The 13,321-nt window shown below is 37.9% G+C and overlaps 1 protein-coding gene across 2 annotated transcripts in view; it reads left to right on the top strand.

Annotated features, from left to right (window-relative positions):
- Mipep (mitochondrial intermediate peptidase) overlaps nucleotides 1-13,321 on the top strand; it is a 153,715-nt gene that overhangs the window by 16,189 nt on the left and 124,205 nt on the right. For both annotated transcript variants that reach the window (XM_010607467.3, XM_010607466.3), the window contains exons 5-8: nucleotides 2,144-2,207; nucleotides 7,143-7,325; nucleotides 7,890-8,046; nucleotides 12,129-12,177. In XM_010607467.3, coding sequence (XP_010605769.1) covers nucleotides 2,144-2,207; nucleotides 7,143-7,325; nucleotides 7,890-8,046; nucleotides 12,129-12,177 — 453 coding nt within the window. The remainder of the gene's footprint in view (nucleotides 1-2,143; nucleotides 2,208-7,142; nucleotides 7,326-7,889; nucleotides 8,047-12,128; nucleotides 12,178-13,321) is intronic.

The following is a 13,321-nucleotide window of genomic DNA, read 5'->3' as shown; positions in this document are numbered from 1 at the left end:
TATATAATATATTAGGCCAGTAGATAGCATTTTTTTGAAAATTATGAGGGCCGGGGATTTAGCTCAGCGGTTTGGTGGCCTGCCTTGCAAATACAAAGACCCGAGTTCAATCCCCAGCACCATAAAAAATAATAATAAATAAAAAAATAAATTATGAAAGCATTGATAATCTTGGGATATGAATCTTGGGATGATACAAAAAGAAAAGATTGACTGATTTGATTACCTAAAAATTGCCAGCATTGGTATAATACCTTCACACTAGATCAGTGTACAAAAATGAGACACTTGTCACGTGACAAAGAGTTAATCTCATTTGTTATGTTGAGTCTTCATAAATTACTTGGAAAAAAAAAAAGAAAGAAAATGAACCCCTTTCGGAAAAATGAGCACAAAATTCTTCTTACGAAATTCTTGTTTCACAAAGTAAGGAATAAACAACAAATTCCTATTAAACTTACATAGGCAAGTTTCAGGTGGCTCTAGAATTAGGCTGCTAGGGTTGGTATTGGCTTTGGTGCTCTCTCTTAGTTTTCTCCTTCATAAAGGGGAACAAAAAAGCCTTTCATGGGACTACAGTGAGGTTTAAATGAAATAATTCATATAAAGTGCTTCCTGGCTCCCCCAAAATGGAACTAAAGAAAGGTAGAATAAAGCAAAGAGCCCATCAGTCAACAAATTTGAAATAGGAAAGAATAGTGATGTTGATGGTTTGGGACAAAAGATCCTGTCTAGTCTAAATTGATGTCTTTAGGGAGAGCAGTTTGATATATGAAACATTTATATATCAGTGTGAACACTTTTTGACCACTTTAAGTTCTTGGAATTATCCTAAGGAAAACAAGCAAGAATAGAGATTTCCATAGGCTTTAAAAAAAATTATAATACAGTTTATGGGAGTGAGAAAAATGGAGACATTTGTAGCTCATGTGACAGAATGCAATACAAACACTAAAAGTCATGTTTTTGAAGGATATTTAAAGGAAGACATGTTTGGTGTTTGTATTGTAATTTTATAAGAAAAAGCCAAATGTTAAAGAATACTGTATATAGTTGGGTCCTGATTTTTAACTAAGTTATATAAGATTGAAAGTAGATGGGAAGGGAATACAAGAATTTTAATAGTGGTTATTACTGGTGAGTAATTAGTCATTTTTATTTTTTTCAAACATTTCTATAGTAAATGTGTTACTATAATCAACCTATATTGTGGAGTATAACAAACTTACATGATGAATTTCCATCTCAAGCTTATCAGCCCCTGTTAGGTTTCCTTTATTTTATTGAGACGAGTGAAAAATACTTTTACTTAAAAAAAAGAGGGCTCTTTTGGGCCCTATTATTCAGGAAGGCAGAGGACTGTGAGGAGAGGGTCATGAGGCTGGTGTGGGACTTGAGTGATGCGTTCCATGTTGTTTGGAAAGAATATAAATGATTACATTGTTAATGTGGCCTTTGAATTTTCAGAATTTTAGAAGAACTTTGATTCTGTTCATTCAAGATGTCTTTGACACAGTAATCAAGAAGATAAATATATCCATTTTGAAAAGTCAGAGCCAGAAGAGTACTTCAAATATTTGGCTAGCCTACCTCCAGATAAAAAGCAGTTAAAATTATAATGTTACAGGAAAAGGTGTTGCATTTGAAATTGGTTCCAAGAATGAAGCAGGATTAGAAAGAAAGAAAACAATTCCTCCTTAGCCAAGAAATTTCAGCTTCCAGCACAGCATCAAAGAATGGAGTATTTGAAGGAGCTGCTACTGGTTGGAAAAGAACTAAATGTCTCATGCAAGGGGCCTTTGAAAAATCATCCAAGTAGAAACTGCTTTTTGTTTTTAATTATTGGGATTTGGATGGAGTTGAAATAATTAATTGGGATGGTGACTTTCACAGGTTTACACTCTGAATAAGAAAATAAGCTCCCACATGACAAGCCAATTGTAATTATCTGTCAGTTAGATGTTTTGCCTGGGCTCTGAGAGAGTAAAGCTCCCTGTTTCAAACACACACATTGTTTCTGTATATGTTGGTGCGTATATGTTTAAACAACTTTTGGCATGATTGAACAACAGCAGCAGCCAAAACCCTCATTTTTGTGGGTAATTTTTATTACCTCTATAATCTGGGGCTCATTTTATTTTAGGCGAGTGGCTGAACTGTTCATGTTTGATTTTGAAATCAGTGGAATCCATCTAGATGAAGAAAAGGTAAATAAATCTCCCTTCTTGTCTCCACTCTTCTTGATTTACTGACATTTAAATAATATCGTTTTTGCTGTAGTCCTTGTATATTACTTGAGTTTGCATATTGTAAAAATGCTCAGGAATTTTATTTGTCATGAAGTTCTCCTGAATGGGTTGTTTTTGAATGTAGTATTCTCTAAAAGCTAGCCTATTGCACTGTGGCAGTTCAGAATTAAGAAATGACTTGAGACAAGTGAGACATTTTAGATGTCATAGAATTAAGATGAAGTGGGCGAAATTAGGACAGATTGGCGAGTAGGAAGGCCCGTCACTGAAAATGGAAAGCACAGAAGACTGCATTAGTACCGGTGCATGTGTTAACTCCTGTGATACATGTCTTAGGCAGCATCCACACTCATCCTGGAGGCAGTTCTGGCCCGACACACTGTCCAGACCCTTGTTTTGCAGATGTGGAAATAAGACAGAGCGACTCACTGAAGTGCTCATCCTCAGCTCCAGGACTTCTCACAGTGCCACTGCTTTTCCTAGAAAATGACACACCAAGCAACTGAGTTCCTCCTGTCCATAGTCAGCTTAAGGCTGGAGGATCGGGGTGCACTGCTGGGTCTGCAGTCCATGGGGTTCCCTACTCACCTGTCTTAGACTGCTGTGGTTAGACCCACACCCTTTTGAAAAGATAATTATGTTTCTTCTTTGTAATTAAATTCTTTACCTAGGGGGGCAGCCCACTTTCTGGTCCCCCTTCTGTCCATCTTAGACAGGAGCCCTCTTTCTCTAAATAAAATTTTCCTATTCAAAAAAAAAAATTCTTTACCTAGGAACAGAGATTAGTTTATTAGCATACTCTGGGAAGTAAATAGCAGTCTTGGGGATATACAATCAGGCCTCTTTGTCTAGATCCAGCCCACTACAAACAGAAAATACTCAGGAAGAAATTGCATCTGTACTGAATGTATAGACTTTTTTTTCTTGTTATTAATACCTTAATACAGTATAACTACTTAAACGATGCGTGCATGTTATTAAGTATTATGTATAATCTGTTTGAAATCTGTATTTTAATTAGTACATTTGCAGTACAGAATGACACATTCATCATGAGGAGTTGGTACATGTACGTGCACACCTTAACTCTTTGTATGTCCCATTCTCCTCGCCCCTCATGCTCCCAGGCACTATGAGTCATCTAGAGATGATTTAAAGTCTGCAGCAGGATATACCTGAGTTCTATGTGAATATAGTGCCTTTTTACCGAGGGACTTAAGCATCAGTAGGTTTTGGTATTAGTGGGAGGAAGGAGGCCTTGGAACCAATCCCTGTGGATACCAAGAGATGATTGTGTATCATATCGATACATATTATCTTTTTTTTATTTTGTTTTTTTGAGACAGTGTCTCATTATGTAGTTGAGACTGAACTGGAACTCACTGTGTAACCCAGGTTGGTCTCGGACTCACAGCGATCCTCCTGTCTCAGCCTCCCAAGTGCTGGGTACATATTATCATTTTGACTGGGGCTGGGTTTGAATAATGGTGGGTCAACTCATATGTCTGATGTTTTTGTTTGGCATTAAGGTCAGCAGATGACTTGTGCTGTGACCCTGAGCCAGGATCTGCCTTCTTATCGTTCCACAAAGCCAGTGGGCTCTGCTCACATTGCCTGCCTGAAAGAAACACGGTTGTCCATCTCTAGATCAGTTCTTTATTAGCAATTTTCTGTTCCAGTGTTGCATACCACCATTCTGAGCCACCCAAAAGAAACTTTTGGAATCAGTTTGCATTTTTCCCTTACATATTAGTGACTCAGTCCTTGGATCATCTTTTCTGAAAACAAGTCACTTTGACCGGAGGGCTTGGCTGTCCTAAAAGCCATTGTCTTCTTAACCTCATTGTGATGCACATTACCCCGACATTTGCTGTAGTGAAGCATGTATTTCTCATCACATCTTCATGATGGTGTTGAGGTTGGTACTGTTTCGTGTTACAGTTGAACACTGCTGAATCTCGAGGAGGTGGGAGGTGGCTGAACCAGAGCCCTGTAGGCTCACTGCTGCTCAGGCTCCCCTATCAATGAACATGTGATTTGTTTTCTTAAAACATTGATTTTGTTGTTATTCTTTTGGCCAGAAGCTTCCAGTCGCTTCCCTTTGTCTAGTGACATTAATAGGTAGCACAGAGTTCACAGGTCTTTGGGTGCCCTGTGCAACTGGTCACACTGTGCCTTCCCCTGCTTCAGCCTGCTCGCCAGGCTTTCCTGGTTGAAGTCCCTGTGAGGCTTCATATTTAGGCATTGTGGTCTGGGAAGCTTTTATCAGTGCCCCAGGTGGAATTAGGTAGTTACCCGAGCTCACCTTTTACTTACTTCCCTCATACAGCATTATCTTTTAACTGCCTTTATTTGGAAATTGTCACCGTTGCCATATTGCATCACTTGTCTAAACTATAGACTTATCAGAGACTGAGAATGTGGATCGTGTTTTTAATGCGTGATAGCCCTGACCCTAATACTAACCCTAAATTAAGAGTTGAATATATGACAGATTATTCTAATGCTAGCTAAGGGTAATTGAGCTTGATATCTTCAGAAGGTAGAGGTCTCTGTGGACAGTTTTAATGGCAGATATAATCCTCAACAAAGATCCTTCTAAGACTTTGCTGACATACCTTGTTCGTTCACTTTCACCAGCATAAACATCGCTGCTTTATTTGACTTGTGTCCTTATGGTATAGATATTCTTTCCTAGCAAACAACTCCCTGGGGTACACAGTAGCATTAAAGATGCAAGAAAAGTAGATTTCATTTCTTCTGTCATAATTTCCCTATCTGTTCTCAAAGATGCTCTGCCAGCACAGGGTTTGAGGAAGACGCACCGTGTATTTTACAAAATAGATCAGGAAGCACACAAGGAAATAAACAAATTATGGAAGTCCTGTGTTCTTCCCAGGTTTTGTTTTAGTTTTTATTTTTCAGATAGGTCTTGACTGTTTTAGATTAGTTACCCAGCCTGACTTAGAACTCCTGAACTAAAGCAACCCTCCTGCTTCAGTCTCCTGAGTAGCTGGATTATAGTTATTACCTTCGTACCTCACAGTTTTGTTTTAATTTTAATTTTTAAGATCTCTTGAATATAATTTAAGAGTTCACAATGAATAGAAAGATACTTTAATAATTATTTAATAAATAACAGTTTCTTAAAATTTTTGTCAAGTTTAGAACATTGCATGTTGAATTGTCTCAGAATGGTAAAGGATATGCCTAGCAGATCCTTTCAGTCAGAAACTGAACTCAGTTTTTATTTTTCCAGGGATTATCAGGTGATAAAATGTTTAGAATGGTTAATTTTATCATATTTTTAAAAATTTTAATAGTAAAAGCACAAAGGAAAATTTTAAAATTATAATGTAATTTGTATCTTTTTTGTTATTCCACTAATTACCACTAGATGGTGATACATAGCCAAATCAGAGACAAATAGGCAAAGAGAAATCTGGTTCTAAGAGATATTGGAGTCTTCAGAAACTTAATTTTCCCATGAAGTTTGAATTATCTGCCTTGAAACTTGGAGTTGTTTTTATATACTTAAGTTTTCCAGCTTCATGTGGAGCATACATCTATATCTTATATGTCTATCTTTTAAAGGACTAGTGCTACTTAGTTATCTAAAGGCATAACATGTGCTAGAAGCTACTCCGTAATAGGTACCGACTCCCTTCCCAGAATGCTGTGTGTGATTGTCCGAATCCTGTAATGAGTCTGGGCTGGAAGTCGGTCTTGTTTTCTAGTGATCAATAACTGAAAAGCCATTGTTATTATGCATGTGATAGTTTACATTTCATATTAAAATACTTGCAGTGACTCCTTTGATGGTACACATTTTCTTAGGAGATTGTGTGATATGAATGTATTACTGCTGAGGCAGTAGGATCACAGGTTTGAGCCCAGCCTGGGCAACTTAGACTTAGTGAGACCCTGTCTCAAGATCTGAAAAATAAAAAATGAATCAGAGTTCTGGGGAATGTACCCTGGGTTTAATCCCCAGTATCACAAAAACCAAAACAAACAAACAAAAAAAGAAAACAAGGGCAAGCTGAACATGGTGGTACATTCCTATTATCCCAGCACTCTGGGAAGCTGAGGCAGGAAGTACTCAAGTCTCACTGTCTCAAATTAAAAAAAAAAAAAAAAAAGATTGGAGATGTAGGTCAGTGTGGGACGCCTCTGTGGTTATTTAGTACTCTTGTGTAGAATGAGTTGCTTTTCCTTCTGCCCTTTAGTCTAATCTGATTCATTAGGTTTTCTAATTTGCCTTTTAAAATATTGCTTTGTCTAAAAATACTTTGTGAGCTCTACATTGAGTGGATCTTACAAGCCCATTAGTCTCTGACTCACTTAATGAAAGCTTTTTTGTTTTGTGTTTTTGTTCTTTCTTTTTTGCCTTACTGGATGTCAAGCTCAGGACCTTGTGTTTGCCAGGCAGGCACAGTGCCACTGAACTACACCCCTGGCCCTATGATGGATTTTTCTGGAGGTGGCAAGAGAGGATCCAGTACTTTATTACTAATTACAAAGATTAGTTACATAGTCTAAACATGCAATAGAATTCTAGAAATTGTGTAAATATAAATAGATACACTATGAAATCATAAGGACAATCATTTTGGTGAAATAGTATAGGTCAATCATCAACATCAAGATCAGCTATATATAGATAGTCCTAAGTACACTGAACTCAGGGCCTTCACACTGGGCTGCCTTCCTAGCCCTTATTAAAGATTAGGATCTCACTAAATTCCCGAGGCTGGGCTTGAACTTCTGATCTTTGTGCCTGAACTCCCAGAGTGCTAGAATCACAAGTGTGCCACCTTGCCCTGCTCGATTATCAGTTATGTTATTATGATATTAATTTGAAATATCTTTAAATATTCTTCCCACATGTAGCGTAAAAAAGCAGTGGACCTTAATGTTAAAATCTTGGATTTGAGTAGTCAGTTTCTTATGGGAACCAACTTTCCCATCAAGATTGAGAAGCGTCTCTTACCGGAACACATTCACCATCACTTTGTGCACGACAAGAATCATATAGTGGTCGATGGTCTACACGCAGAAGCCCCGGATGACTTGGTACGCAGTTCTTGTTCTCTTTATGATTTAGATTCTTATCCAAACTCCATAAACAATGTGTGTTGACACCGTTTTAACCCAAAATTCAGTGGTAACATAATATCCTTAAAAATTTTTCAACACAGTTTTGCTAAGCCCTAAAAATCTAATCTGTGTGATCATTAATTCCATAGATGCTTTGAAGAATGAAAATGGCTTATTAATGTCTGATGAAGAAATCCTTTTTAGACTATGATAAATAACAGTAATGACCAACCTTCTAGACTACTGAGATTTTTCACCCATAAAATCTTTATTTCACTGGGCTAGAGGTGCTTTATGCTGTAGAGACGTAAACACTGGGTCAAAGTTTGTCCCCCAGACCTAGAAGAATACTCTAGATCTCCAGCTGGGAATACTGGGGTGTCCTCAAGAGGACGACTGGGAAGGGTTTATTCACTTTGGATAAACTATTCCTCTATTTTGAAAATGATGATCGCCTATTAAATGGTGAGCGCTAACCTATGTTATTGTTGCATTGGACTTTGTGTTGTGGTATTTATATATTTTACTTTTTAAATACAGGTTCGAGAAGCTGCTTATAAAATTTTTCTTTACCCCAATGCTGGCCAATTAAAATGCTTAGAAGAATTGCTCAGTAGCAGAGATCTTCTGGCGAAGTTGGTGGGGTATTCTACATTTTCTCACAGGGCCCTTCAAGGAACGATAGCTCAAAACCCAGGTAAGCTGTTTATCTACCTTCTAAAGACAAGATAGAGTTTCTTCCTTCATTTTGTTTTTTGTGGTGGTGAGGACTGGATCCAGGGCCTTCACAGTGATACACTGAGCTACAGTCAGAGCCCTTTTTATTTTTGAAGACAAGACCTCTCTAAATCACTAATTTATGATCCTCCTGCCTCAACCTCCCAGAGTGCTGGGATTACAAGTGCGTGAGATACCATGATTAACTTCAAAATAGGGTTTTTACAAAACTGAACTTCTGATTTTTTTTTTCTTTTTGGTTGTGCTGAGGATTGAACCCAGAGCTTCACTGAGGGTAGGCAAGCACTGCCCTCAAGCACTACAATTTTAAACAGAACTGTTTAAATCAGAAGTTCAGAGCTACAGATGTGATTCACTATAATATAGTATTGCTTACCTACCCTCAGCCTGGTCTTGCGGAGAGAGTGCAGCATGGGTAGGTGTGTGCTGGTTAGGGTGGGGGTCAGTATCTTTCCTTGGGTTTGCATTAAACTTGCCTGTGCTGTGTTGAGGTCTTTATGGTTCATACTGTGTAAGAGAAAACTTTACACAGTGATAATGGTATAAGTATTTACTAGCTTTTTAAAGACTTAAAAATTATTTATAATTTAGGCAGTGAGTCAGGATTAGGGTGGCAGAGATAGTGGAACTATGTAGGTCCAGAATGTATTTTGGAGGCTGAAGTTGCAAGATTTAGTGGTGGTGAAGAGTGAGGAGAGCCCAGGAGTGGACTCTGGTCCTGCGTCTGGAGTGACAGCTATTCCTGGGGAGAGGTGCCCTGGAGCATGGCGGAGGACTAGCGGTGCATCCTGTCTCATTTCCTCCCACATTACCCCTTCTTCCTTGAGAGAGTTCCTATGTGCCCTGAACTGCTTTTATAGCCTGCTTTATACCCACAGCCATTTCCCTTACCCCATGGGAGCTGCTTCCCCTTCTAATCTGTCTATTCAGATCCTTCCCAGGTTTTCAGGGCTCAGCCCCTGAAGTCCATTACACTTTTCACTTTGCTTGGGCTCCCTTGTTCTTGAGCCCTTAAAGCACTTAAAATTTCTTTCATATAATTTATTTCCTAGTTCTCATATATATGTTATCTGTCTTTCACTGCTTTGTGCTTTTTCTGTGGTCACTGTCATTACCAATTTGATTATGCTATATTTTATATTATTATATAAAATAATATTAGAATATTATTCAGTACTTACTGTGCCATTCTTTTTTTCTTTAAATTTTAGTACATGTTGCAGTACTTGATTACATTGATTGTGGGAGGTTGGTACATGTACATAACACATATCAATTCCTTTTTATTCCCCTGCCCTTTTATTGCAAGTATCTGATACATTGTTTGTGTTTTAGGTCTTTAGAAAATTAATTAATTATTATACATACAGATTAACAGCTAGACTAACAGGCCAAAGACATATAAAACACATAAGACAATGTACCAAGTTAAGGTATACTTTTAGTTACCTTGTCCATGCTGGATTACAATAACTTTCTTCTCACTTGTTTTCCCTAATGTCTGTCTTTTATTTTGTATATTATTTATATATGAGTTTCCATATAAAAGAAACTATGCAATATTTAAGTTCACGTGTCTGATTATTTCGCTTAACATTAAGCGGTCTCAGGGTACATTTATTTTTCTATGAATGACTCAAGTTCCGCGATCCCTTTTCACTGCTCTGCAGTCTCGTGAAGTAGTATCGGTAGCCATGTCATAGATAGGAAGTCTCAGATTAGGATATATTGCTACCATGTGGCAGAGCTGGACCCTTAACACACACTGTGAATTCACATTTTTCCCAGAATGTGTTTTCATCTTCTATAGCCTGTATTTTCATTCATCTATTTAAGAAGTTTTTACTGTGGGTCTATGCCAGGTATTGTTGTAGGCACTGGAAATCAATAACAGTAGAAAGCAGGAGGGAGCTCCTGCTTTAGGCAGTTGGTGTTCTTGGGAACACATTAAGATCAAAACACATTGGTCGAGAGAGTGATGTGTTATCAATGTGAGCCATGGAGGATGTGGAGTTGGGAAGGGGATGGGGACTGAGAGTGAGGGTAGGGGTAGCGTTGCCCTTCTGTACAGTGTGAGGGGGGCTTAATGGGAATGTGACATGTGAACACGGGCCTGGTGGTGGCACAGGGAAGAGGTTCCGGGAAGAGGCACAAACAAGACACAGACCAGAGGTAGAGAAGTGCCTGCCTATGAGGTATGATCAGAACACACAGTGCATATTGAAATTAGAAATTATTACAGTAAAAGACACTTCCATTAATTTCCCTCAAAATCCTCCCCATCACTTCCAGCACACTTATACCATCATTTTTGCCACTTTCTGAAGCAGTTTTGGAAGTCCCCTTCTGTGAGTGTCTTTAATTGTGTGTTGTGACTGCCTTGATGTCCTGAATCACTGAATACGGTCAATTTGGTGAATATGGTGGACATGATACACGGTAATGTTTTTATTTGACAGAAATTGCATACCAAAGCAAGGAACAAGCCAAAGATTTTTTTTTTTTTTTTTTTTTTTTTTGGTACCGGGGATTGAACTTGGGTCCTTGAGCTTGCGAGGCAGGTGGCAGAACCACTGAGCTAAATCCCCGGCCAAGCCAAAGATTTTGTCTTAAGCAACGAGAGTTTGCTTGAGGATGCTGAATAGGCAGATACACAGCACAGGGCTGAGAGCGTCCTGTACAGGAAGGGTGAGCTTGAGTCTGTATTTGAAGGAGTGAGGGTATAAGGTCACCCAGAAGCACATTTATAGACTGGAAGGAAATCCAAGGCCTGAGCTCTGCAGCCCTCTGAAATAAGAGGTCAGGCTGTGATGAATAACAGCAAAAGCTACTGAGAAGTGACGGTTGGATATAGGAGGAAAGCGAACAACTCATGTGCTCTTGGAAGCCACACAAAGGAAATGTCAGTGTGAGGAGGGAGTGACAGCTGCTGAGGCTGGGCACAAGGAGGTCTGGGCACCAGCCATTAGCTCGAGAGCGTGGGTTGGAGCTCAGTAGAGCAGACTAGTACCTGAAATTGCCTAATCATGAAGGGGTCAGTAGAGAGCAGCTAATACATAACAGTTTTGTTTTCCTTTTGCAGTTCCTAACATCATTTAACACAGCACATGAGGCTGTGTCTTCAGAGTCTGTCTCAGGCTTGTTCAGTGTTGACAGTGGCAAGAAACCCTGGGGTTTTGTGGTTTCGGTTAACCTCTGTTCTTTCCTTAGCCTTTCATTTCACTCCAAAAGGAGATAACTTAAATTAAAGAGAGGGCAAGAAACTTAAAACTGTTTAAAAGATCATCTGGAAACTATAAAAGCAATGTTTGTGGCAAACTTAAAATACATAAAAGCTCTATACAGTACACATAAGTCAGTGGCAGACAGTACGAAATGAAAAACTACCTGCGATACATTTCCTTTCATGGGAAATAATGGTAATTCTGCCACATTGCTTTTATGGGCTTATAGTGACTATAGCTGAAGTATTTCAATAAGGGATTAAAAATTCTATTAGAACTTCATGTTCCTAGTGTTCTAATTTTGCTCTGGTTTTCTTTTAGTTTTGATCCTGAGTATTCTACAGTGGAATATAAAAGTAAAAATGGTTAACTGGAAAGACACTGATTTTTAAAATTAAAATTTTCAGTAAATCATACTTCTCAACTGTACTGATTTTTATGAACAAATCTGAATCTATCTCTTTAAAACAGAGAAAGCAGACATGTCTAAGCAACTATATTTTTTAATCTTGCACATATAAATAGGTAGAAACACATTGAAATTTTGGATTTTTTCCTTTTAGCCTCTCACTTTTAATTAAGTAATGCTTTTAATTTTGGGGTATAATCTAAGGCTTTGGAGTATTACTATGCCTAGCATATTTTTCTGATTGTCATCCAGAATATTTGTTATATACCTAGTATTTTAGCAGCCCTGCTTCCCTTAGAAACCCTGACTTTAAGGAAGTTGTAATATATAGATTATGATCATTATATTTTTAAAAGATAATGTTGTTTATTTTACATAATTGAGGAGTTTTTTGAATTTCATTTTTAGAGACTGTCATGCAGTTCCTTGAGAAACTATCTGACAAACTTTCTGAAAGGTTAGTTTCTGTTTTACTGTTTACTATCTTAGTTGTGTGTTTGTTTTTTGACAATAATGATTTATAAAACATTTAGAAAGTAGCCTATGAAAATCATAAGTTGGACTATAAGATGATCTATGACAACTTGGCCATCTGATGACACTTACCACCAGTCACACTTTAAACGGACACAGGTAGGGGTGGGGATTTAGCTTAGTGGTTCCGGTCCCTGCCTCACAAGTACAAGGACCACAGTTTGAGCTCCGGTACCAAAATAAATAAATGAATAAAAGGACATGGGTAGTTTCATGCGTTGCCAATCTTGATCGTTCAAGTGGTCCCTGCCCACAAACCCATTGTTTTTAGCAAGCCATCCTTTGTATGTAATTTCAAGATATTTCTAGGACCTTCTCTAAATTATTTATCTTAACCTGTGGCATACATTTTATAACATGTTTATAAAGTAGCATTTCTAATGTTTTAGGCTAAATATAGGAGACTCATGAATGTGGTAGATTAATCTTTTGAATTTTGTGTGTTTTAAGATCACTCTGCCGCAGCCTTTGTAATGCTAAGAGGGTGTGTTTTCCTCAGTCTGGCAGACCCTCTGCACATTCAGTCTGTTCTGTGGTGCTGTGCTGTGCCTGGTCCTCTCCTAGTCCTTAGCACAGGGTGGTACATGGTTGTCCTTAGAGTCCTACTGCTTGGGAAAGGGTAGGCCAGAGTTGGTAAAAGAAGGTGGTGTTGTCTCTCTCTTTTCTTAAAATGTACTGAAAAATTTGTTCTTTTTGAACTATAATAACACATTCAATTTTAGCTCAAATTTCTATTTTGGATTATAAAATCTTATCTTGAAACCCATTCCTTTTCTAACTGGACTTAACGTTTATCACTTTTAAAATCTTTTTTTTTTAATCCCATTGGAACACTGTGCTTTTCATATAATGAAGAGAGAATACTAGTTATGTGGTTATTACTTTGCCTTGATTAAGTATTAGTATTCCTTATCCATTTGTATGTAGCTACAGATTATATTCTCAGCAAACATATCTTCATTGTTTTATTTTATCTAGGAGTTAATTCTGACTTGGACTTCATATTTTACAAACATTAAGTACCTAATGAATGATTGCTTAGAGATTTTCTGTAAAGGAAAAGTTAT

Source organism: Fukomys damarensis, unplaced genomic scaffold (assembly GCF_012274545.1).
Source record: "Fukomys damarensis isolate Sample0158 unplaced genomic scaffold, DMR_v1.0_HiC HiC_scaffold_38, whole genome shotgun sequence".
NCBI lineage: Eukaryota > Metazoa > Chordata > Mammalia > Rodentia > Bathyergidae > Fukomys > Fukomys damarensis.
Note: the sequence above shows the minus strand (reverse complement) of the source record. Positions and strands in the feature narration are given on the sequence as shown.